This window comes from Camponotus floridanus, unplaced genomic scaffold (assembly GCF_003227725.1).
Source record: "Camponotus floridanus strain SB8 unplaced genomic scaffold, Cflo_v7.5 scaffold35, whole genome shotgun sequence".
In the NCBI taxonomy this organism is placed as follows: Eukaryota; Metazoa; Arthropoda; class Insecta; order Hymenoptera; family Formicidae; genus Camponotus; species Camponotus floridanus.
The window spans coordinates 625,041-651,430 of NW_020229492.1; the positions used below are offsets into that span (position 1 = coordinate 625,041).

Genomic DNA, 26,390 nt, shown 5'->3' on the forward strand with positions numbered 1-26,390 from the left:
GCTATATTTAACTTCTGTTTTTTATTGCGAATTATAATACCTGTTTATATTTTCTTCGGTTTAATTAAGTTCTCTCTATATTTGCGTCGTGTTTATTCTATCCACATAAATTAAAGAAAATATATAAAATAAATATATTAAAAGCAAATATAAGATATAAATATATTAAAGAAATATAAGATTAAATATATTTTAAAAAATATATAAAATAAATATATTAAAAAATCAGAAAATGACTAAAAATTTTGTTTTCCAGTATTCTCCTAAAATTTAAATGATTCTATGATTATTAAATATATAATATATTTAAAAAAATATTCCCTTCTCTCTCAGATCGAGCCTTTGCGAATTTCGTCCGAAAGACGATTTCTCTCATGCTTATCCATCAGCGAGGGAAAGCAGGAGAAGAGGAAGGATGCGGAAACGGATGCGATGGCGTGTGCATCGCGGGTAGTTTTCATTTTGCGAACTGAATATGATTTGCCGTACGAACGAGCATGTAGGTTAGCGCTTTCCCGAGGCTTTATATACCAGCTGTATGGGGGTGAGAGATGGGACTGCAGGTTGTGCTACCGTTTCTGACCCTCCTCCGACTCCTACGCTCTTTCACTCCCGCCACGCCACCCTCTCGCCCCTTCCTGCCATCTTCCCGAGGGAAATGCTAAAACTTAAGTTGCTGTTTATTTCGTAACACGGTGCTGCCGCTTTCACACTTTTCGGTGCAAAGTTCGTGACTGCCTTAGTTATTATTTCCAATGCTTTAAAATCGTAAAATGGGGCGTGCCGTTGAAAGAAATAATTATCTTTCATTGACATAACAAATAAATCTGTCTCTGAAATTAAATTTATATATTCCGTGTAAACGTTAGCATTTCCTCGATTTCTTCATTAAATTTATATATTTCATATTAACATTTCTTCGTTTGAGCGAATTCAAGCGATTTTTTTAAATATTTAAAATATATAATTATTCTTTTATACTAAATAAATATATTATATAATTATTTTATAATAATATTATTTCATAATGATTATTTTATTATATAATTATATAATTTTCTTTGTTTCTAAACATTTAAAATAAATATATAACTATTTTAAAATATTGATGACTTGTGAGATATCTTTAAAAAAAGGAATATCAGTTATAAAAATTTATTACTATTCTTTCATGCAGAAAAAAAATGCCGCAAAAAATGATGATTGCATTGAAATATTATATCCCCGAAATACGGCAAAATAGCTTATCGATGTGCGAAGATAATTACATGCCATGTTCTTATAAAGATCTTTATGAGAATCTCTTAAAAGTTCTACAAATAATGTCAATATTGTTACAAATTTTTCTCGTTATTAAAATTAAACGATCTCTTCATTGATTTTCATCGAAATTGCTATTTTATGTCGTTTTCGTATCAATATTAATAATTAAATTTTTAAAGCCTTATTTTTGAAATTGCAAACAAGAGAGGTCTTTTATTATATTTTTTATATTAAATTATATTAATTAAATTTTATATTAATTTAATTGGCAAATTCATTTAGATGATTTTATCACATTATTCTTTTTCAATTTTGTAGACCAATTTATTATACAAGCCGAAAATTCATTAAACATTTTATTAATCAACAAAATTATATTTCGCGCAATATTGATCAATTTAAAATATATATAATTAATAAAAAACAGATAGTATTAACAAATTTTTATTATTATTCTTATAAACCACAAAAAAAAAAGCGAAATGATACTTTGTCGACACCTACAGAAAATAAAGCTTTTTTTAAAATAATTCAATTTATGTTTTGCATACTTTCTGTAAAGTCCCATTCGATCAATCCTTGCACTTATTTTGATAATACAAAATGGCGTGGCGAAATACTCACATCTCGTGAAACGGAGAGACCTGGTCCTTGACGCATAATCCTTCCAAGGGAGGAAAATCGGCAAAACACGTTTTCCGTAGCACTAGCAATTAATCTCACACAAGACTCGTACGAAATATCTAAAACTACTCATCGGTCCATTGCCGAAGTCACTCGATCTCCATCGTTCCTGGCGTGCCTGACGCCTATCAGTCTAATTCTCGGCCATGTCCTTGAAAGAAACGTTACATTTGATAACTTTCTCGGACGCTATTCGTCAGATTCATCCGCCTTCCATGAGGAACCACCATCGTTTGTCGCTCCGTAAATCCCATGGATCCTTCAGCAATCATCCCGCTCCCACGAGTCCTTCGATCTTCGTAAGAAGATCTCCCTCTTCCCGAAGGCGGAGAATATTCGTCTTTCACTCTTAGAATCGCGAGGAAAGATCTACAATTTTTGTCATCACGCAATTCTTCTCGACGAGGAGGATATTTGTCAAGCGACTCGTGATGTTTCTCGACAGACGCACGAGTCTTCGTGAAGAACAAGAATCAACGATGCGCAGAGAACATTTTTCAAGCAAACAGAAACATTTTTGGCGGCACGAGAAAGCCCAATTTTTTTCTAGTACCAGGATGTCTTTTTCTTTGGAGGAGATGAACATTTCTCGCGATGCTGAATTTTCTAAGCTACTCAAAGGGAGTTTCCCAAAGGGATTCGAGCGCTATTTTGCGATTTAAAAATAAATCTTTGGTGGGGAAGTGCGATTTTTCCCTGCTAATTTTGAACGCTTCCGTTGAAGGAGACAGATCTACATCTTGCTTTTTCGCAGAATCCTATCAACATCAGCACGCGATTCTTCGTTCCTGAAGACTCCTGCAGGTTTCCTCAACATGCGAATCATCATCTTTCCTCAGTAATTGATCATTCGATGTCGGATGTAAAGCGACGTCAACTCTTTTCGAGGACTTTTCCTCAATAATCAATCAAATATTACCTCAAGTATCCTTGTATTTCCTCGCTCCATTTAAGGATTCGCCTCTCGATGTACAAATCTAGCCTTTCCTACTCTTCAATGATTCCATTCGCCAAATGAACCGAGATCAATTACTTCCTTGAATTGAAGTCTTAAGTGTCTATGCAACATTTCTCCGCTACTGACGTAGAGATCTGCCTTCCTGCCCGCATGACACTCCCCGATAAGTATCGCAGCACAATTTATCCTTCATCAACTAATGGATCCGCGCGTCTCCTCTTCCCGCATGATGATACTCCTTAAAAACTGCACCGATCCACAAAACTAACCCGCGCACTGCTCCCCTTTACCGCCTAAAACCTGGACACTTTTCACCTGCCTCAATAATACAGAGATCCACGCCGCAGCCCTCACCGCACAGAATTCCGCGACAATCCATCCGAGCGCACAATCTCCTCTATCTCGACGGATTAAATCCACGCCTCTTCTCTACGCGATCCCCCTCGTCAAATATTAATCACTCGGCGCACAACTTTTCCTCTCTTCCTCTCTCGCTCTTTCTCTCATTCTCTCTCCTTCTCTGTCCCTCTCGAGATCCAAATCCACGCCTTTCCTGCCCCGCAAACAAAGTTTCTTCACCAAGTAGCCATATCGCGCACAAAAGCTTTCCTGGCCAAAGGCAGAGAACGCTCTTCAGCCTTGGTACACGAATCTACGGGCCTCCGGGCGACGAGCAGAGGAGAAATTCGAGCGGAAGCGACGCGGTAACCCAGTTTCCAGCGGGAGAGCCGCTCCTCCCGGCATGCAGCGCATAAAAATGGCTCCAGTCCCAAGGCGTCGGGGACGTCGCGACGTCCTAGAACGTCCCAGGGTTTCCCGAAGCGCCGAAACGCTGTCTGCCTCGGCTGATTCCTACACAAGCGACACCGATTCTCCTCCGGAAATCACTCGCTCCACTTGGTCACCGGGAAGCTTATCGTTGCAATAGCGAAATGGGAGAGGAAGGGGAAGGAAGAGAGAAAGAGAGAGAGAGAAAGAGAGAGAGAAAGAGGGATAGAGAAAGATAGATAGAGAAAGAAAGAGAGAAAAAGAGAAAGGAGAGAGATTACTCCGAAAGTCGGACGTCGTCTTCGACGAGTCGCACGGACGTCCCGACGCCTCCGCCAGAGAATAACCTCCGCGCAGCCAAAATGGTGGACGGCACTCCCGAGGGTAGATTGACGTTTCGCTCCGTCTGATTCGGCGCCGCTCGATTCCGTTTCGGCCAACGTCAGACCTCCGGCGAGCCCCTCGTCGACCCGCACGAGCCTCCCCTTGTAGACACCGCTCCGCGCCGCGCGGGGAAGCTTCCGCAGGGAGATCCTCGGTCCACCCTAGACGACGTACGAGCCTCTCGAAATGGACTTTCCGCACCGCTTCCGCCCCGCGCGATTCCACTCGGACGCGCGCGCGCGCTTGGCCGCGCGCGGCTACACTTCCGCGGGGACGCTCAGCGTCGGGCGCGCTCCACCTGACCGTCGTCGATCGCCCTCAGCGTCGTGGATGGACCCGTGGGGCAGGACAGCGTCGGCAGGATCCTCGCCGAGAGCATTCCAGGGAGGGTGGACCGCACACGCCGCGCCATCTGACGCTCTCGCGGCAAATGCAACCCCTCGTCATGGCCGCCGGACCAACCCCCTCCGAGTCAATAATAGGGCCAGAGAACGCGGATTCCGCGGCCGCAACGCCTACGCGACGTCATGGATAACGGCGTCATCCTCCGGAGGACGTCGCGTCTCGTGGTCTATTTAAAGGACGCCGGACACCCCGTGGCCTACCCTCGCCCTCTGTCTCCGTGTGCGCGCCCTCGTTTCTCCTTTTTCCCTTTTTCTTTCTTCTCGCACGCGATCACAACGCCGGGGCCAGCCTCTCCGAGGTGTTCGGGCGACTGCGCGATTCGCACTGAATGCATCCCCGCATGGGAACCGAGAGGGTGCGAGTGGTGACCAGGAATGTGACTAGAAATTTCATGGTCCGAGAGAGCGTCTTCCTTTCCGCGTTTTTTTCATTTAATCCATTAGCCGTATTAAGGGGAGTTCCGATACCGCGGATAAAAGAGAGCCGAGGAAGCTAATTGAAAAATATGACAATTCCTTGCCTTTCTATTCACTTTTAACGAATTTAAAATATATGCGTTTGTACAAGTCTTTTTTTTTCAATTTTATCCCAATTATATTTTTATATTTTTAAATAAAAAATATGTACAATGAAATATTTAAACATTCAAGATACTTTCACTTCATTTAATAAAGTTTGCTCATCACGTGAGTTCTACGAAAATTAATGTATTATACGAATGGACGTAATAATAATAATGATATAAAATGTTCTCTCCTTAAGAGAAAAAGATTTGCAGCTTCATAATATATTCAGCTAAGGCGAGTATTCATAGAGTGGATTTTTTAGAATGAATATTCTTACTCACGTAATTTATTTTAATATAAATCTGTACTTTCTAAGAGAATAATAAAAGTATATTATGTATATATATTTAAAAAAAAGTTAATATTTATACATTATTTTAGATAAGTACACACACACAATTTTATATAAAATTAAAACTCCGAGAGAAAGGAAGAAGTCTTTCTTTCATGAAACACAAAAATAATATAAAAATAAAATAAAAAATAAATATATGTAAATAAAAATAAAACAAAAAATAAATATACGTGTAAAAAAATAATATACTTATTCTTGCACGACTATGTAGGAGATGTTTGAGTAAGACATTAAATCATCTGACAATTTAAACAAAACCTCGATAAGTTCTAATCTGGATAAATTCGATCGAGGTCTCGAGACAATTAATAATCTAATTTAGTAATCGTACTATTAATATAATTTAAATAACATCTTGGATTATTTAATGGAAGACGAAAACTAAATACAATTTTGCACTTGCAATAAAGTGACAATTCCGCCTCTCGATAACGTCCCTGTCGAGGACGCACGAATGTTGCCGGAAATGCGCGACGTCCGCAGTGAAACGATGCTCTCGCGGAGGCATCGCGCCGTTTTGGGACGACGAGGGGGTGGAGGGAGGAGGAGGAGACAGACGGGGGGATGAGAACGAGGGTTGGTGAACGGGAGCGCGCGAGTGGGTTGTTTTGTCGCCGAAATTGGATATGAATAATCGGAGAGCGCGCTCGCGCGAAGGGGTGCTTTTGGGGAAGTTACGGTGCTTTTCGTGGCGGGCGAAAGAATGCGGCGATTAGAGAAAAGAAATACGAAGTATGAAATTCTGCACGAGCAAAAGAATATGCGACGAATATGTTCAAGGGAGCCGCGTACATCTAGATTTTTGTTCATGTTTATTGCATGTTAAATTCAGTACCGTGTTTTTTTTTTCTTCTTCTCGATTATTCGAAAGTATTGAGGAAAAATTTCCTCGTTGTTAATTTTGCGTGAAGTGGAATAAAATAAGAAGCAACAAAAGTAATTAAAATTAATTTTTTCTTCTCGAGAGAAGTAATTATTTTTATTTACCGCAACTTTGCAATTTTTAGAATCATTTATACCTTTATAATGAAGCCTCGAATTAAAATTCTATTAAAGTGAATTCTACCGAGGATTAGTTGAAATTTAATTGATGAAACTTTTTCTTTCTTTCTCGATTATTTATAACTGAAATATTATTGAATATCTTGACAGTTTCGCTAAAAGAAAAGTCTTTAAATTGATCGAATGATCGAATTTGTCATTAAAGAATACCAAATCTCTCTAAGAGAAAGATAATACATAAAATATTATCAACATATCAAATAAAAATTCTTATTAAATTATATAAAGTTCACATACATTTTATAAGATCAAAAATGCCGCGAAATTAATATTAAATCTATATTAAAGACAAATGTAAAATATTAAAATATAGAGATTTTTAACGAGAGTTTCTTAACAAGAATGTTCTAGAAAAGGTGAAATGTGATTATATTCGTATCAAGGCAATAAATTTATAAAAGCGGCCAGAATTTCGCTATTTTTATTAGCTGGAAGTGCTCAACATGTTTTCGCGATAAGAATGCACATATCGCCGTCAATTATCACTAGGATTTCTAATCAATATTTGCACACGCTGCCTGGTATTTTCCAAAAACCGAAAGCCACTTTAGTGCAGCAGTATTGGCTTTATGTATAAAAGACCCCGACTCTTTCCATCATTAATGTTTATATTATTCGCGAGTAGAAGGTAAAGGCAATAAAACCAATGACGCTGAAAGTAGTGCGTGAAAAAAAAATATCAATTATATTGCGTAACGATTAGAATATGCCAATATTACATAGTATAACGTTTCGACCTTACTCCAGGTCCTTTTCAATGTCAAACACTCAAAATTACAATGTATGGAAATACTTTAAAATTTAAACGTCTGTCGACAGATTTTCTTGCCTATAACTTGCGTTGTATATTATATAATATTGGCATGTTCTAATCTTTAAGCATAATTGATAATTGATTTTTTTCACGCACAACTTTCAGTGTCATTGATTCTGATATTGCTTTTATCTCTTACTCGTGATTTTTATCATATGAACCTCTCTACTGATTTATTGTAGTTTATATTATTATTATTAATTACGTTTGTTAGGTTGGGATAATAATAAAAAAATGTTTATAAACTCTTCAATTTCGATTATTTAAACGTTTGAATATTTACGGAAGTTTAGTCTTACGGAAATTTAAAATCTTGAACTTTTCAACTCTAAACTCTGAAAGAATCCTTGTTAAAAATTTTGACTTAACTTATTTTTGAATTTAAAATCTTTTAAACTTTTTGCGCGCACATGAATATTTGAAGAATATGTCATAAAGTTTTCAACTTTGTATTTTCAGTACTTTAATCGTCGGATCTTTTTATTTTTGTAAATTAAAATTTTTGAAATTTAATATTTTCGAAACGCATACATTTTTTTTGTAATGTTTTTATCATTCTATCTTAAAATATGAAATCGTCACAGGCTCAAATTTATATTATAATAGATCGGCCTTGACATAGCTTTTATAGATCCCCACGTAGATACACTGGTGGTTAGTGAGCGTATCATCAAATCACGTGACGCGTGATGATGCCATAAATAAATCGCATCCTTATCGGAATGTAAATGTATATTCACTTCGACTTTCCTTTATAGCAAAATTGTCGATCTCGAACCCGCAAGGGTCAGTCGACTTTATAACTAGACGCGTGAAATGTGACTTACATACCTTGTACATATCTGAAGAAAAGATGTTTTGTGCCAAGAATCCAGAAGTAGTCGAAGACAAAAAGATTATTATTTGGCCGCAATGGTTGGCTGCTCTCACAAGTAAGTCTTCTTCATCTAATTCAAATAAAAATAAACTTTAATTTAAAAAATTAATACGTGTAATAAATAAAGTTATTTAATTAATAAACAAACAAGTATTTAAATATTCCATATTAAATTAATAACAAAAATTAAGTATAATATGTATACTATATCAGAATATAGAAAAAAGAATGATAATTCCATTAGGAACTGTTATTTAAAATAAATTTTAAACTTTACTTAATAGAGAATTCTTTTTAGTTTTGTATACAAAAATAAATTCTTTCGCTCCAGTTTTCATTGCCAACTATAAAATAACATACGATTTTGCATACAGAGTTATTTATTATTTTTCCAACTTATATATTATTTTATTATTTATTATTTTCAAATAAATTCAATTGAAAAACAACGTGCATTTCTTATTCAAATAATAATATTATAAATAAAAGTACTTTTAAAAATAAAAGACTCACCTTTGTTTACTGACACTTAAAATATGATATCTTGTATGTTTCCCATGATGTGTCATGCGTTGTCAAACAGTCAGTCTAGAAGCCATCGTTAGTGGTCTGGCGACTGGTTGGGCTTCACCGTATTTAGCACAACTAACATCAGCGGAAACGGATACTCCTTTGAAACTGACCTATACCGAGGCATCTTGGGTGGCATCCTTTTTGAACCTCGGACGTCTGTTTGGGGCGCTCTTTGGTGCTCTTTGTCAAGGTAAAACTCCTCCGCCATTGCTCCTTTTGCTGAAAACAAGATTCATCGATCATAGCTTTAGAGATTTATCAAAATAAATCTTTTTGATTCGGTCAAATTCACCGCTTAAATTCTATTATAAAAAAAATCGTAGATCTCAACTAAGTTTCTATTACATAATTGATATATATGTCATGTTAAATTATAATATAACAATTAATATATAAATGTAATTATAATACATAATTCATAATTACTATACATTTTTATATTTTATATATATTAATATTTTAACAAGTGTATCGTAATGTATTTTTATTATTAAATAAGTATTTTTATTATGTGCATTATTTTATTTTTCTTATTTCAATAAGAAAATTGTTATATTACAAGATGAGATAAAGAAATCTAATCTTTTCTGTGCGTGTTTCTTTTTGTATTAGTCAATAAATATTATTCTTGTCGATATATTAATTGTTCAATTATTTAAATAGATATAATTTAAATCTTCTTCAGATTGAAAATGAGTAATAAAGAACAAGTCAGCCACGACTCAGCAATAGCCAAAAATAGGAAGTGATTCTTTGTGTTTTAAGTAGAACAATTGTGATATGATGAAACATGCTAAAAATTCTTAAAGACATCCTTAAATATCGTCCATATCCTTGTAGATTTAAATGTTTACATCTTTTTATATCCGGTAATATATATATATATCCTAAATTAAAATTCTTGTGTCCTTAAAATTTCCAATTCTTGAAATATTTGTGTCCTCGAAATTTTGTAAAATTGTAGTTCTAGAAGTTTTGGGAGAGTTAAAACTCTTATTTTCATCTTCAATTTTTCATCTTCAATTTTGACCAGAATCTTTGAACTTTTCAATTAATGAAATATTTGTATCTTTATCTTCGTAATCTTTATCTCCTGTCTTCATATATATCTTTTATCCTCTAAAAAAAATGATTTATCAACGTAAATGGAAGCAAGGAATGGAGTCTCTCATCTTGGAAGAGATCGAACTGCAGTTCTGAGTTGTGGTGATCTTGCTCTCGGGATGATATGTCTCTAACGCATGCCACGACACAATCCCTCAGAATATGTCGGACGAAAGAAGGTGCTTCTATTATCGAGCTTGCCGTTAGCCACCAGCTGGGTCTTCGACATCTCCACCACGACGATCACGACGTCGCTCTACGTTTCCAGATTCTGTTCCGGAATCGGATCGGGCATTTTGTGGACTACAGTGTCCTTGTACCTCGGCGAGATCGCTGACCCTACCATACGAGGCTCTCTGGTAATTTAATTAAGTTTTTTTTACTTCTCTCTTCTTTAATATATAATATATAATTATAAATAAATCCATAATATATATTATTATAAATAACTTGCATTGTAATTGTAACTATATCTTTTTTCCTTAATATCTATACAATTTTTTTTCAATTATTATAGTTTTAGATTATTTTGACATCTCTATATTTTGACATCTCTATATAAATAATTTCTATTACAATTTAATTAGAGTGTGAATGATGTAACATTTTTAATTACATCATCAGGAATATTCAATGCAACGGTGAAATAGATTAGTCGAGTTTATCGGTTAACCGAGTTATTCGCTTCATCGCAATATCTTTAATATTTAAACTTCGTTATCTTCTCTTAAGATTATCAAACTAGATTTCAAACAGAGTGACAAATTGTGATTTAAAACATAACTATATCAATATGAATACTTTTAAAAATTTAAATTATTAACATTGAGGTGATTCACAGCAATTAAAAATAATATTTAATAATTTATTAATCAGATAAATATAAATAATAATTTCTTTAAAAAAATATCGTTTTTCTATTATTGATTCTTTCATTATATTTATTTATTATAACTTAATTACTAGATTTTAATTATTACTAATAACGAATAAATAAAAGAATAAATTTATCAGATCGATAATAATACTATAATAATAATCATCATCTAATGCAAATAATAATAGAATTATAATAAATATATGCGACTATAAGAATCAAATATTTAAAATTAATTGCTGAATATTATCATTATATGTATAATAACTGAAATATATATACCGATTTTTATTTAATTTTTAAATTCTCTCTGTTTCTTTCTCATTATTATATATGAATAAAATCCACATGTTTCTTCAAGTTTTACATGACAAAAGCAATAACTCAACATGCGATTATTTGTTTAGATATCTATGAATGTGAATGTAGCATCCATGGGAATATTTCTGGGTAATATGATGGGTCCTTATCTATCCATGGAGATGTTCGCTTATGTGTGCCTCGTGCCGAATATCCTCTTTATAGTCCTCTTCAGTTTGATACCTGAGTCGCCCTATCATTACACTCTTTATGGTAATATCGACAAGGCCGAGGCATCTCTCAAGTGGTTTCGACGAAAAGCTGACGTTAAGGCCGAGCTGCAGCAGCTCCAGGACTTTGTTGATGGCGCCAGAACCGCTTTCCTGCCGAAGCTTAAAGACTTTCTGTTGCCAGGTATTTCGAAAACAAAGTGTATTATTTGATTCCATCTTCATAGTATATATTTCATATTCTTTGTATAAAAATATATATTTCTCTCTTTAAATCATTTCCAAATTTTGAAAAATACTTAACATAAACATAATTTTTTATTTGAAGAGATAGAATCAAGAAATTTAACATCCGAATAAAATTAAAAATTGTTGACATTTATAAATCAAAGTTTCCCAAAAAATTTTCAAAGATCTAAAAATATGAAGATTCAAAGAACTTTAAAGTTTCAAAAATTCAATTATTTTAAAAAATCTAATTACAAATATTCACAATTTTATAAAGAACCGTAAAATTGCACGACTTTAAATCGAAAATCTATGCAAACTGAGATCTTTTTCCTTGTTCTAAACGCAAATATTTTTCTTATACTATTCTTAGATGATAAAAAAATCATAAAATTCAAAAACGAGGATCAATAAATCTTTATGCGTTCCAGTGAATCTGAAAAAGATCCTGATGTTATTCGGCTTAAACGTTTTCGTCTACGCGAGTGCGTACAACACGATGAATTCTTATGCTGAGATCGTCGTCATCAAGTCTGGAGTAAGCATCACACCATCGATTGTGGTAATGGCGTTGGGTTTCTCCACGATTGTCGCCGGTTTCACCGCTGTCCTGGTGGTGGACAAGTTTGGCCGGAAGAATCTGCTGATCGTTTCCAGCATCGGCGTCGCCATTTCACTCATCGTTCTTGGCCTGCACTTTTATCTTCTTTCCCTGAATTTTGATTCTGAAAAGTTGACATGGTTGCCGATCACTTCGTTGCTAACGTTCAGTATCTTCGTATCTTATGGCTTCATCCCGATACCCGGTACTCTTCTCAGCGAGATATTTCCGGCGAACCTCAAGAATTTGGCTTCTCTTTCCATTGGCTCAAGTAATGCCATGTTATCCTTCCTATTCATCAAGAGCTTTCAGCCTTTTATCGATGCAGCTGGAGAAACAATCGTCTTCTGGACCTATGGGTTTGTCGTACTTACAGCAGTGCCCTATGTATGGTATTTGATCCCGGAAACGAAGGGCAAGAGCTTGCTGGAAATCCAGCGATCCAGCGATCCATTAAATAAAGGTGTCGTAAATTATCAAAGTTGTGATAAAAAATTTAATTCTATATTTGTCATTGATTCTTCATTTAAAAAAAATCAAAGAGATGATGAAACTCGATATTCATCAAAAGCATAGTTTATATAAAAGCAGTTTACATAAAAAAGTACTTCTAAGTATTTCTAAGTATTTCTAAGAGATTTCATATAAAGCTATATATTTAACTGTTTAGTATAAAATATAGCATAGGAAAAAAAATATTATATTAAAATATATTAAAATATTCCGCTTATATTAAAACAATATAATTGAATGCAGTTAAACGCAATTAATTAAATGCGAAATTAAATAATATTAATCTATGTAATTACATAATCTATGTAATACATAAATTTTATGCAATCTTTAATTTATTATATATTTATATATCATTTCTGCTTTATCTTTATCAATTAATTCCTTCGAATAATTTGTCTTGCTCAATTAATAGTGTTAATAATGTGAAAGCCTCGAAGATCTTATAAATAAATAATGATGATTGTATATGAAACAATCGAAACCCTAACAACACACATGTCCAAAAGATGTTCAGAGATCATCGAGAGGACATCCAGAGGACATAAAATATCCTTTGGCTATCCTCTAGATATTCTATGGACGTCTTTTGGACATGTGTGTTGTTAGGGAATCGAGTTTACTCAACTGTTTTTAGAAATAAATGTCAATTAAATATTATTACAACGGTAACCTCGTAATTAATTTATTGCACTTACACATATTTTGATTGAACATGAGAGTATTATCGGTATTTATGAAGTATCTTCAATTTGCTGCAGATGGAAGATTTCTGAATCGACTCTCGCATCGTACGTATATCTTTATGCATCATGTTATTAGCAATTAAAACATAATTTTCTGCAATTGTTGCGTAAATTATATAAAATTTATTTGGAAGATTATATAAAAATTATATTTTAATAGGAATATTTTTTGAATATTAATTAATTAACAATGAATGTTTTACAAAAAGCTGAGATAAAGATGGCGGAGGAAGAAAGTGCAAGCGTATTAATTGCATGTACATTTCCCAACAAACACCAAGTAACATTTATATAACTGTTAGTTGTAATTCCCCACTCAACAATATAAATGTTACATGTTACGTAACAGTTATATTGTCGAATAGGAAATTATAACAGTTATATAACTGTTGCTTGGTGTTTGCTGGGTTATTAGTTTCTCTGTAATTTATAATCGGATGAACGTTCGATACAGCTGTACAAATTATCATTATTTCCATCTTACGATTTTATGCCATTATTTATTATGCACGCTATATAATAAATGCCGAGACGCGCTATCACCCGCCAAATACTGCGGGTAAACTAATAATCTTGCGCTATCGAATACCCAGGTAGAACATGAAACTATACCTAAACAAAAAAGATTAAAAAATGAGTTAAAGATGACAAAAAGAATCATAAATTTTTAAGTTCAATAATCGCATTATATAATTTTAAAAAGATTATGTTGCTTATAAATATAATAAAAAATACATGAATATTATATTCCGCAATATATATTAAAATATAATAATAATATATATATATACATATATATATATATATATATATATATATATATATATATATATATATATATATATATATAATATATATTAAAATATACATGAATAATTAAATAAACAAGTAATTGTGTAATATATATAAAAAATGATATTAATAAGTCACCAAAACATACCAAAAGTATATCAAATGAGATCATTATGATTTTTCTAAAATGACTTTTAGGTAGCGTCATAATGAGTTTCATGTTCTACCTGGGAATCGCGCGCGCGACCTTGACATTAATGGGATTTCAAATCAATTTACCTTGGCGTTGCACCGACGCACCTTCTCCAGCGATCACCCACGTCGAGCGTCGTCGCACGAGATGATAAATCGCGAAAAAAAAACACCGAACTCGCGAATACGTCGAATTCAAACGCACGCACGAACCAGAGTAGGGCAGGAATGGCTATATGAAAAATAGCGGGAAGGAGGGAGAGGGAACAGATCAAAATGGAGGGAACGAACTTGATTGGTGGAACCGATGCGGAGACTGAAGCGCGATTCGATGATCGTTCGTAGCGATGTAACTTAAAAATTCGCGTTTCTTTTTATTTGTTTTTTCTTCTCGTTTTTCACTCAACTGTCAAACTGTCAGCTGTCAACTTTTTTCGCGAGAATTCGCAAGATCGTGTCGAAAAAATGGACAAGTCGCGTGCGAAGAACGCGAAACGATTTTCCTCACACTGCACTCGTTTGATTGGTCCGCTCGTCTATGAATATGCCTGTAGATGGCTCTGCAAATGCGTCTGGATGGATCATGATGCATGAAAAGATGCGAGATAGCGAACTTCAAGTAGTAAACTAGTCGACCAATCACAGTCGAGCGAGTTATAGCCTCAATTTGCGATTGGTCGATTCGCTTTATTTATTTCAACGAAATAATTACGATTGTTGTTTTCAATATTTTGACATCGACACATGTCACTCGCTGTTTCGCGTAGAAATAATTAATTTTCGGGCAATTGGAAGCTGGGAGACAATTGAATTTGTGACACGAGACAAATTGATGAAACGAACAAGAGCAGCTGCGAAAATTCAGCAGCAAAATACGATCGAAAATAATAAGAATGATGAAACTACACCAAAGATCGATCAAACGACATCGATGGTTTGTATAATATTTTATAATAAATGCGATAAAAGAATTTGTATTTTAAATATTAATTAATTTTTTGTAGTTTTTATATTTTTTATTTTATAATTATTCTAACAAATGCGTTAAAAGAATTTATGTTTATGTATATCTTAATCTCTTGTTCTTTGAAAATGATAAATTTTTCTGAATAATAGACTTTTCTTGAGAAAATACTATACAAATATTTTACAACTTTCATTTATAATAATCTTCTTAATTCTTTTTATGAATATTTCTAGGTGATATTGAATGAGAGACAAAAACTAAACTTCAAGTCTTTACAAAATCAAAATAGTAAAAATGCAAGTGACACAAGCAATCCTTATATTACTGCATCCTCTAAGAAATCCAAGAATAATCGGAAAGAGCCAGACGTGGAAAGTAGCATCAAGGGTTAGTTAAAAGATTAATTGATCAATTACAAAATTCTTATTTTCACAGAGATATACAGATTACTTTATATTTTATATTTTTATATTGTAGAAGAAAAGTTGAAACCAAACACAAGTCCTAGCAAAGGAAAACTAAGAGCTGTTGTGGATTTACAGATGATGAAGAAGGAACTGAGTCAATTAGAAGATCTTCCTAAAACACCTTTGGAAAAGGAACTATCTTCTAGTCGATTACAATACAAATTCTATGATATTCCCTGTGAAGAACTAGCACAGCAGCTCCTAGGTTTATGGATTAAACTTCTCTTATCTAAGATGTGCAATGTTAAGAATGTTTAATTTGTTAGAACAATATATTTGTGAAGCACATCATATTTTCTTAAAAATTATATTCTGTATATTGTATATAAGCTGTATGTTGAATAATTTTCTAACAGGGAAAGTGCTTGTGAGATATCTCGAGAATGGAACTATTCTCAAAGGCAGAATTGTAGAGACTGAGGCATATTTAGGCACGATTGACAAAGCATCACATACCTGTCAAAACAAGGTTACACCTCGTAATCTACCAATGTACATGCCACCAGGAACTATTTATGTTTACATGACATATGGCATGTACTACTGCTTCAATATCTCTAGTCAAGGTGAGCATTCTTAAATACTATCATAAGATTAATTACTACTTCAATGTACTACTACTTCAATAACATTAATTTTACCTATATATTAGTATATAAGTTTAAAATGAGCAACTCTGATTGTAATCAAGCAATTATAAATATGACAGTTATAATTGCTCTTTTTTATATTGGATATTATTATCAAATTGATTATTTTTTAATATCTTTTTTTACAAATTAGATTCGAAAAAGAACATTTATTTAAAGGATCATTTATAATTTTCGATGTGTTATCAATGTTATATTAGTACAATATCAAATAACATTTAGAGGGAAACGCGCATGTATTGATCAAAGCGATAGAACCGCTGGTGGGCTTCGAGTATATGGAATTGCTAAGAAACATGCGATGCAAGAATAACGGAAGTGAAAAACAAATCGCGAGACGTGTAACGCGCCTAAAGCAATACGAACTTTGTAATAATCCGTCCAAGATTTGCGACGCATTTGCAATCAATCAGGACGTTTTCGATCGGAAACTCGCTTATGCATGTAATAGCCTGTGGCTCGAGTGTCAACCCTTCGTAAGATCTCCTACCATAGTAGCTGTACCGTCCAAAGATTCTATGTGGATTGATAACTGTACGAAAACTACGCGATATTATGTCCTGGGAAGTGCTAGTGTTGGCGAAAAAAATTCCGAATACGAGACGCATGCTTATATCGCGATGAATTAGATTTTATAAATATTAAATACAAGAGTTTTTCTCGTAATATAGTATGCTTTAATATATTATGCTTTTATATTGTAATCTAATATAATTATGTAATATATGTAATGTTTTTTTTTTTTTTTTTTTTTTTTTTTTTGTTCTAAGTGTCTGTTACTAATCTAGAATATCATAGTTTTTTCAAATTTCTAATATTTTTAAATTAGCAAATTTTGAAACATAAAAATTTAAAAGGTCAGAATCAATTCTTACTTTAGTTAATGTTCAAGAAAATGCTGTGGATATTTGGAACTATAACCATATTATAGTAAACTATATGTGAAGTAATCTAATAAAATGTTACATGAAAATTGTAACAATTTTTAATGTTAAAAACTTGGAAAAAATCTCAGTCTCAAAGTTAAAACAATTTTACTCAATCTTCCCAAGTTTCTGGAAAAATAAATCAGACATTTTTATCACAAAATTCTTTGATGCCTCTTTAATCTTTATAGTGGAAAAAAACCCATTTTTATAAATTTACAATATCATGGAAATTAAAAAAGAATCAGATCCTCATATCCACAGCTTCCAAAAGACTTCACCTCTCACCTGTTAGTAAGGTCTTAGGTGACGGATGCGCGGTATTGGTGCGAGCCGTTGATCCTCTAGAGGGTACCACGTACATGGCTAACCAGCGTAATATGAAGAGAAAAATCGAACGGAATCTAAAGCCGCATGAATTGTGCAACGGCCCTTCGAAGTTCTGCATGGCATATCAGATTAACAAGGAACACAGTAGATATTCTCTTTGTACATGGAAAGGTCTGTGGATCGAAGATGATGGTGCAGCGGGGGATTTTAAGATCGTCAAATCCACCAGGATTGGAATCGACAGCTGTGGTTTAGAATGGGCCAGCAAACTTTTACGCTACTATGTTTACGGCAATAAATCTGTCAGCAAAAAAGATAAAAAGGCAGAGATGGAGATTTCTTAATATTTCGAGAGTAAATTTGAATTATTTTGTCTGATAAACATAAAGAAGTTCAATCTGCACTTCTTCATGTTTCCATAAAGAAGAAATCAATACATCAATTTTAATAGATATACATCATTTCTAAATCATTATAAAACGGGAAATCATATATATATATATATATATATATATATATATATATATATATATATATATATATATATATATATATAAATGAGATACTAACAATAATAATTTATATCACTGAAAATTACAAAACACAAATTTTGCCAGAAAAATTCTTTAATTCTTTTTATTCTTATTTCTTTTCTTATTTTTTTATTCTTAATTTTTTTCTAAATTTGATCAAATATGCTAGTGTTAGATAAAAAATTTATTAATATTTTGCTATAAAAGTAATAGTTGATAATTAAAGTTGATGTATTGACTTTCATTATAACCTGTTAATTATCATTAATTTATATAAAAGTACAAATATTTCTATAATAACATTGATATTAATATTGATACATTATGATACAATTATTTAAACTGCAAAATAATAATTGATATGTCAAAAAATTTGGAGAATACAATATTGTCATCAAAAGATATTAATATATTATAAAGTATGAATATTGATTAAGATTTTAATGTTATATGTATGAATTATTTAAATTTACTTCTAATTATGTAAATAAGCTATTTAATTGTAGTAATGAAGAGAATTGAAACAATCGAATTTATTACAATAATTTTAAGTCTGTCACAACAGTTAAGTATATTATTATAAAATAATAAAATCATTTATAGAATTTCAGTTATACAGTTATTCAGTTATACGATTTTCTCTATAAGATTTGGATCTTGTATTTTCTCTATTCTAACAATAATATTCTTTTAGTATGCATCCTCAGTTTAATATAACACATGTAGAATGAAAATATTGCACAATCTTTTCATCCAATGTAATCACATTGTAAAATAAATAAATAGAAAGAGCAGTACAAAAAAAGAGATTTCTAATTTAGAGGAAAATAATCGACTTGAAATGGAGAGAAATATAAAATTAAAAAAATCGATTATAAATTTAATATTTAAATTATAATCGTTATTCTTGCAAAAAGCTTGAAGATCGAATTCAATATATATCTTTTTCGTATACATGATATACGTAATTTTTTTTTACACATTTTAAGAAGTTGATTATGAAGGAAAATGCAATTTTGAAAATTATTCCAGAACTTGAAGTGTCAACTTTGAGATCATAATGACTAGTTTATATAGTCAAAATATGATTACACATAGGTCATAATTAATTTCTCTCTAAGAAAAAGGATATACAAAAAATTAAATATACTCTACCAAATTCTGCACAGAAGCTTCATCATGTCCACTCTTTCATCACGCGTTCGTAATCTCCCTCCTCGATGAATGGTTTGTCTATTGACCTATAAGAAATAACCAATCATGTTGAATTTCATTAAACTTTAAAATTATTTTCAGATATGAATAATTTCAAGATAATTATGATTAATTTTAAAATTTTAATATTTTTTACAATTAAATTTTAAAACAGTATTCAAAAACATACTCTATCATAAGTTCTCCACAGTAGAGACATTCCGAAGCAACCAATTCATCAATATCGGCTTTGATTTGATCTCTCGTAGACAAAGACACAGATGTCATCGATGTAGTGTCTTCAGGTCGATTTGAGATTGCAGTTAGCTGTCGCTGAAGATCCGCCAGCTTCGTTCTTTGATCCATAGATAACATCGGCGTTAACGCCGCTACTAAACAATCACTGTGAAATTTATGACCACAGGGAAACACGTAGAAAGGTCGCAATAGCAATTGTACTTCACATGTATTGCACGTGTCTCTTGCATGCACAAAGGTACATCTGAAACAAAGTATAACTTGATAATTAAATAAAAAACAAAAACAATGTCTAATACAATAATATTATAATAACAAACAATTATACTACTATTACTATTTTTATGTATAAAATTCATGTTTTGCAACACAAACAGATTTTAAATAATTCTAATATATTTTTTTATTGAATCTATTATTAAATAAGATATTAATAAATCAAATTTGTAAATAAAATAAATAATTTAAAAAAATTATTTGTCAGTACCTGGTTCTAAAGGCTTGAATATCCTTCCTGATTAGCTCTGCTGCCTTTGTGGCTTCTTGCATTTCCTCTTTAAGATCTTGAATATGCTGATTATATTCCTATTGCAAATATGAGAGAAAGAAAAAATTAATAAAAAGGTTCTTTTTTCACCTACTCTATAATCTTCATTTTCTTGCAATACATTATCTCTTTTTCTCAACCAAATTATTGAAAATTATCATTATATATATAAAAAGTCAAAAAAAAAGAAAACAGGAAACTAATTTGAAATCTGATCACATGTATTTAGGATTAGTTTTAGTTTGTACCTGTAGAGAATTGCAGATAGCTTCCTTGAAATGATCAATTGTGACGAAATCGGAGAAGAAAGGCAAAATATCTTCTATCCTAACTAAATCGCAGTGCTGCAAAAATTTCATTGCTTGCTGTATATCATCTTTTTCTCGTACCACATGCTCCGCTGTAACACAGCAAAATAATCTTTATGTAACAGTAATTTATAACATATATATATTTTATATAATCTTTCCCTCACAAGTTTCTAATATAATCTGATCTATTATATTCTAATAAATCTGTTATAAAGTTACAAGATTTTTCTTAATAAGATTAATATATTAACAAAGCTATATATACCTATTTTTAACCACAGTTTCTTTCTTAGTTCGTCATCATGATCAGAAGGCATGGCAGCGATCTGCTTAGCGATATCCACGCTGATCGTAAGCGCGAGATCTACAGCAGTAGCCCACAAGCCGAGTAATGCCGACAATTGTACACAGGCTTCCGTCAAGCCTACTTCCTGACACAATCGTAACGCGTAATGCACGTCGTAGTGTACCATACTGATATCCTGACCTGGAATTAACAAAAAAATAGATTGTCTCAAGGATTGTTTTAAATGATATTTATGATAAAAAATTCAGAAATAATTATAATTAATTTATATTTATATATAATTATAAAACAAATTAATTATTCAAAATGCATAGATTTACCTTGAGAACTTATATATCGCATGACTTCGTCTTGCTTATAACGAGCGTACAATGATAAGAGGAAATTGTGAATTGCTTGTTCCTGCGAGCCCTGTTTATACACGCAAAACTCCAAGTACTTAATAATTTCTTTTGCCTATGGAAAAAAAGGATAATCAACAACGCATTTGTGATATTAAAAAAGATAATATCAAAGATATCTTGCCACGACTTCAAAATTTGATTGATCACAATATCACATATCTGTTTTTTATATATTTATCTTATTATATTATTATAAATTGAATTCCTTGTGTGGTTTTTCAATTTTCCGTTTTAATAATCAATTATTTTTTTTATTAATTTAGTTATTATCATGTCAATAATTGTACGATGAAAGAGTAACAATTTGTTTCTCACATGCTTCTCATCACTGTTGCACGAGACTAAGGCTGGCAGAAGCTTCGCCGGCTTCAACGATGATCCTTGTGAGATTAAAACAGCTACCGTAGGCCGCGGCAATTCTTGTAACAATATCCCCGCGAATCGATAGAAGAGATCTTTATTGTTCTGACTTTTTAGTACCCCAAGTGCCTCCAGATAATTATTCTTGTACAGATGTTGTCGAATCACTTCCTCGTAATTGCAGTGCATTATCGTAAGACGTATCAGATTGTCCTTGTCGCCATGACTGGCCATCAAATCGTATATCGTACTACGATTTCTCTTTATGCATTCCTAAGCAGAGTGTAGTATAGTGTTAGTATAGTGTTAGTATAGTGTTAATTAAATTTATGATAAATTAATTTAGTAAGTGCTACCAAAGACATAAAATATGCAAAATTTAATAAGTATATTTCCTGGTTTTAAACTGTTCTTATTTTTTCTACATACCTCGACTTTGGGAATAGCGAGAAAGCTATCAAATTGTTTCTGCAACTCCATATACTGTGAATCATGAAGATAGGCTGTGTTGCTACTGCGCAAGGCTCCCATTTGGTTCATAAATAATTCCGTCACCCAAATTACAATCATTGTTATCTGTGTCTTGTCTTGCGTCTTTAAACCATCAAGTTTCTTGAAACAAATAATATCTACTTATTTAATATTTATTTATACAAGAAACAAAGTTGCTGGATTAAATATTATTAATTATTATTACATTTATTAAAATGTAATTCTTTTCAATTACCTTGCACAAAAATGTTTTCAATGCTTCAATTTGCCATTCCTGCAAAAACTTCAATGAGATCTCTTCAAAGGAAGAGTGAGTGTCAGCATATATTAAAGCACTCTTCTCATATCTGTAATATATTCAAATATCAAAATAAAAGTCGAATTGGATGAGATGTAGACTTACTGGATAATACGAAATAATACTTCAAAAAAAATATTATATTGACATACAACAACAAATATACAAACATAAATCCACTGAGAAAGAGAGACTCACTCTTTGTTTTTGAAAAGCATTTCCGCTTGTTTGATTAGTACTTGATCAATGTGTGCCGGATTATCTTTACAATATTGCTTGGCCAGTTCAAACTCACCCTTTTCAATGTACACCTAGATGAGATACATTATTACTGTCATTTCAAAGTTATTATTTTTATTTTCTCTTTACCTGCCAAACATTTCTATCTTCTTTCGTTACTTTGTATTTAAAGACGGCTTGCTCACTATAAGCCCAAATCGATTTCGTCGCAGGATCCTTAGTGATGCCAATTAATTTGCCGACCGCCTAAACATCATTAAATGATATGTATATATATATTTAATATTTCGCGGGAAGGTTTAACTATAACGCAAAATCTATAACATTAATTTTTATTATAATTAACTATAACTGTAATTGTAATTACTTTAAATATGATTTTTTAATTCTTTAATTCTTAATCTCTATCAGATATAATTGTAATATAAACATAATAGTTATAGAGAATTGAAAAATTTGCACACATACATCATTGTAAATGTCCTCAAATATCAACTCTTGATTCAGAAGCGATATACTCTTTACGCGATCTGGATATAACAGTAATGCGTGGAATTCCGTCAATACAAAAGACAATGGTAGCGAAGTGGTTTGCGAAACATTACTGCCCATAAGACTCGTTTCCGGGCACGTCAACATTTGCTGATTAATCAGTATATTCGTATCAGATTTCGGGTCTACCTAAAATCATCATACAATCTTCATTTAACTCGATGATTCTCAACGATTATGGATTCCATGATGTCGTTTAATATTTCTAAGCAATCCATACATAAAAAAATAGCATTAAAAATTCACAAATTTTTAATGTATTTTCTAACTAATAATTATTTATTATAAAAGAAAAAAATTATAGAACTAAAGAAAAGACAAAATTAAAAAAAAAATAGAGAGCGAAACATATTTAGATTTATAATTTTCAATTTTTTAAAAGTTTAAAGTTAAATTAGAAAAAATATAAATTTTTAAAAATTAAAAAAAGGAAGCATAATTATACCTGGGCATATAGGATACCAGTTTCTGTCAACCATCCAAACGATTTTGGTAAAACATCCAAAGATGGATAGTAAAATTGCATTTTCGAATATGACAAAGAATTTATTACTTCGCTAAAACTCTCTGAAACAAATATGTAATTTATTCATTCATTTGAAATGTATAATTATAACATAATGTCTTTAAAATTTCTTCGAACTATAAAAAGCTAAAATAATCTTTTTATTTCTTAGAATTCATATGAGTGTGAAATACATATTCATATGAGTATAAAATATTAGCATCATATATACATATATAGGCAACTTTTATCTGCCTTTCTTACCTTGTGCATTAAGATATTTATAAAACACTTGCTGCAAGAGAGGTTTCTCTTCGGGATTACTAATAGCACCAATGTATTGATAAATGCGCATAAGAGTGGTTACAATAATCACATATTTGTCCGAGTTAGGTATTTTATGAAATTCTATTCCAGTGATTGGAGGCTTACTATTTTTTCCTAAGTCAAATACCTAAAAAAAATCATCAAAAACATTTTACATGCTATTTCAAGTGAATAATTTAAATGTAAACACACAATTATTTAATATTTAATATGTAAACACACAACCGCATGTGTAAAATTAGAAAATATATCTTTATTAGTATCTTCTCATTTTAGCCATATCAGAACGCAGAACGAATAAATGTTTAAGTTTTTATCTTTTATAAAAAAATAGCCTTTATATTATTATCGTTTTTTTGTTAAAAAAAATTATGGATAATCATTTATATTCAAATATATTTTTTTGTATATAAATGATTATCGTAATTATATGTATTTGTATATAAAAATATAAAAGAGAAGAATATATGTAAAACTCACCAATCCTCCTACCTCTTTTGTTCCATAAAGAGGCAGGTAATTTGGAAGCTTTGTTAACAACAAATAGTGATAAAAAAAATATGATCAGGTAAATGGAATAATGTATATAAAAATTAATACCTGGCGCCAATATTGTTCCAAACTTGTATTAAATATCTTATCATTCTCCAATCCAATTTCTGTTTCAAAAATTAGACCCTTAGAAGTGCCCAGTAAAATTGGACCAGAAGTTGTTTTTGACGTTTTAGAAAAGTTCCAGCCCACAGCAGTGATTTCATGACCCTTGAACTTGCCAGCCTGTTTGAGTTTTGTTGCGTTCCTATGCAAGTAGTATATCTCTGCTGGTGGATTATCTCCATGTCTTGGCACTAGAGTTATCAGCAGGTGATAACCCGATGGATCCAGAAACAAGCCAGATATTTTCATGCTCAATGCATATTTGGATATGTCAATTTCTGAAAGCAAAATCACAATGTTTTCCATTTAATAATGAAGAGGAAATAATTAATGTCAAGTAAATAAAAAAATAAAATTTTTTTTAATATATCTATAAATTATTAAAATAATTATATTTATAAAAAAATTTTTTATTAAAAAATTACATATCATTATTGATTAAAAAAAAAGTAAATAGCATTGTCTCATTCACCTTCAATTTTGTCAGATTCTGATTGTTTTTTCATATCAATGCGCAACAAGATATTGTTAGCCATAGCAATCACAGATATGTTGTTACTAACAGCCAAATGAAGAATTTTATCAGATGGCAAAAAGTTAACTTTCTGCTTAGTGAATATTGGCCCATCATCCTGCAGCTTCATTTGTATAAAACCTGCAGTGCTCTGTAAAATATTACAATTATATATTGCGTTAATTAATGTTTAATGATACAAACTCACAATGTCCGGACGAATCGGTGGTGCAACCACTTGCTTGGAACGCTGAGAAGCCTGCTCATACTGATCAAACATTGATGTCATCTTGATTACTAAATAAACCTATATAAATAAAACACACATATATGTAATATTTTTAAATATTAAAAATACTTGGCCATTTAATATTTAAAAAACTGCTCAAAATTTAAAAGTATAAAAATAATATAAAATTTGATAACAATACGAAAACAAATATATTGACAGCAATTAAATTAACAATTATATATATTATAAATCTTGATATGCATAAAAAATAATTATGTATATATTTCACTTATTGAACCTAATTTCAAAAGTAAACGTAAGTATGCAGATATAAATTTATAATTTTATATTTTTAGAAAAATCCAACTTATTTCGCGTCATCATAAAAGTCTTCAAAAAGTACTAATATATTTATACACAAATGACATCAAAATTTGCGTCTATTCTGCTGTACGAATGCCAGCTATAATCAGCTGATTGGTAAACATAACCTTAAATTAATAGACAAAATGTATATAAGGTGTCAAGAAAGGTGTCAGATAAGGTGTCAAGAAATATTCAATTAAATATTGAAAAAAAAAACCTTCCCAATCACTCGTAAATTATGCTTCGACAATTTCTCCTTAAGAAAAAAGTTCCTTTATTAATGAAATTTACTTACTTTTAAAACACTGTATATTCGTTATTGTTTTTTTTAATTAGCTCAAATAATATGTAATTTTCACGCACTAAACACAATTTTATAACTATTGTTGCCATTCATAAGCTATTGCAAAATTTTGTTAATTTATCTCGACATTGCATGTTGAAAAATCTATACTGTCGATACGATATCACGTATATGAAAGTCACGTGATTTACTCATGTGTACGTAATGTTATAGTGCGCATTATTTCTGTGTTACACACAAAATTATTATTTGAAATCGTATACATAAATTGGATATCAGGATTTTATATTATATATATATATATATATATATATATATATATATAAATTTTGCAGATTTTTAAATTAAAAAATGTGT

At 31.7% G+C, this 26,390-nt stretch overlaps 4 protein-coding genes across 11 annotated transcripts in view; 2 read left to right on the forward strand and 2 right to left on the reverse strand.

Moving 5' to 3' along the window:
- Positions 1-8,148, reverse strand: part of LOC105255665 (inactive rhomboid protein 1) — a 75,314-nt gene extending 67,166 nt beyond the window's left edge. For 3 of the 4 annotated variants that reach the window (XM_011265088.3, XM_011265089.3, XM_011265086.3), the window contains exon 1: positions 1,888-4,275. The gene's annotated coding sequence lies outside the window, so the exon portion shown is untranslated. Of the gene's footprint in view, positions 1-1,887; positions 4,276-8,090 lie in introns of those variants that run through there. The other variant, XM_025410842.1, reaches the window with a different exon arrangement.
- LOC105255684 (facilitated trehalose transporter Tret1) lies at positions 8,002-12,692 on the forward strand. Its single transcript, XM_011265123.2, has 5 exons — positions 8,002-8,191; positions 8,720-8,899; positions 9,973-10,172; positions 11,098-11,404; positions 11,880-12,692. Exons 1-5 carry the CDS (start codon positions 8,113-8,115, stop codon positions 12,623-12,625), a joined length of 1,512 nt encoding a protein of 503 aa, XP_011263425.1. The 5' UTR covers positions 8,002-8,112; the 3' UTR covers positions 12,626-12,692.
- A 2,282-nt stretch (positions 12,693-14,974) lies between these two features.
- LOC105255662 (DNA-3-methyladenine glycosylase) lies at positions 14,975-18,111 on the forward strand. Of its 2 annotated transcripts, none has more exons than XM_011265082.2 (5): positions 14,975-15,226; positions 15,493-15,646; positions 15,802-15,931; positions 16,083-16,292; positions 16,599-17,078. In XM_011265082.2, exons 2-5 carry the CDS (start codon positions 15,554-15,556, stop codon positions 17,003-17,005), a joined length of 840 nt encoding a protein of 279 aa, XP_011263384.1. In that variant the 5' UTR covers positions 14,975-15,226; positions 15,493-15,553; the 3' UTR covers positions 17,006-17,078. The 2 variants fall into 2 exon arrangements, with proteins under 2 accessions (XP_011263384.1, XP_011263383.1); XM_011265081.2 differs by lacking the exon at positions 16,599-17,078 and adding an exon at positions 17,609-18,111 and having other exon boundaries at positions 14,986-15,226; positions 15,737-15,931.
- LOC105255664 (vacuolar protein sorting-associated protein 18 homolog) lies at positions 17,745-26,211 on the reverse strand. 4 transcript variants are annotated; one of them, XM_011265083.3, is made up of 20 exons: positions 26,025-26,211; positions 25,340-25,438; positions 25,090-25,282; positions 24,561-24,895; positions 24,441-24,488; positions 23,898-24,087; positions 23,574-23,695; positions 23,045-23,257; positions 22,706-22,822; positions 22,535-22,647; positions 22,274-22,385; positions 21,976-22,158; positions 21,502-21,819; positions 21,103-21,238; positions 20,741-20,962; positions 20,413-20,564; positions 20,105-20,202; positions 19,550-19,861; positions 19,321-19,406; positions 17,745-17,932 (listed from the first exon to the last, which is right to left on the reverse strand). In XM_011265083.3, the coding sequence occupies exons 2-19, from the start codon at positions 25,418-25,420 to the stop codon at positions 19,343-19,345; spliced, it is 3,009 nt and encodes a 1,002-aa protein (XP_011263385.1). In that variant the 5' UTR covers positions 25,421-25,438; positions 26,025-26,211; the 3' UTR covers positions 17,745-17,932; positions 19,321-19,342. The 4 variants fall into 4 exon arrangements, with proteins under 4 accessions (XP_011263385.1, XP_011263386.1, XP_011263387.1 ...); XM_011265084.3 differs by lacking the exon at positions 26,025-26,211 and adding an exon at positions 25,781-25,799; XM_011265085.3 differs by lacking the exon at positions 24,441-24,488 and having other exon boundaries at positions 26,025-26,210.
- Positions 26,212-26,390: the final 179 nt, after the last annotated feature.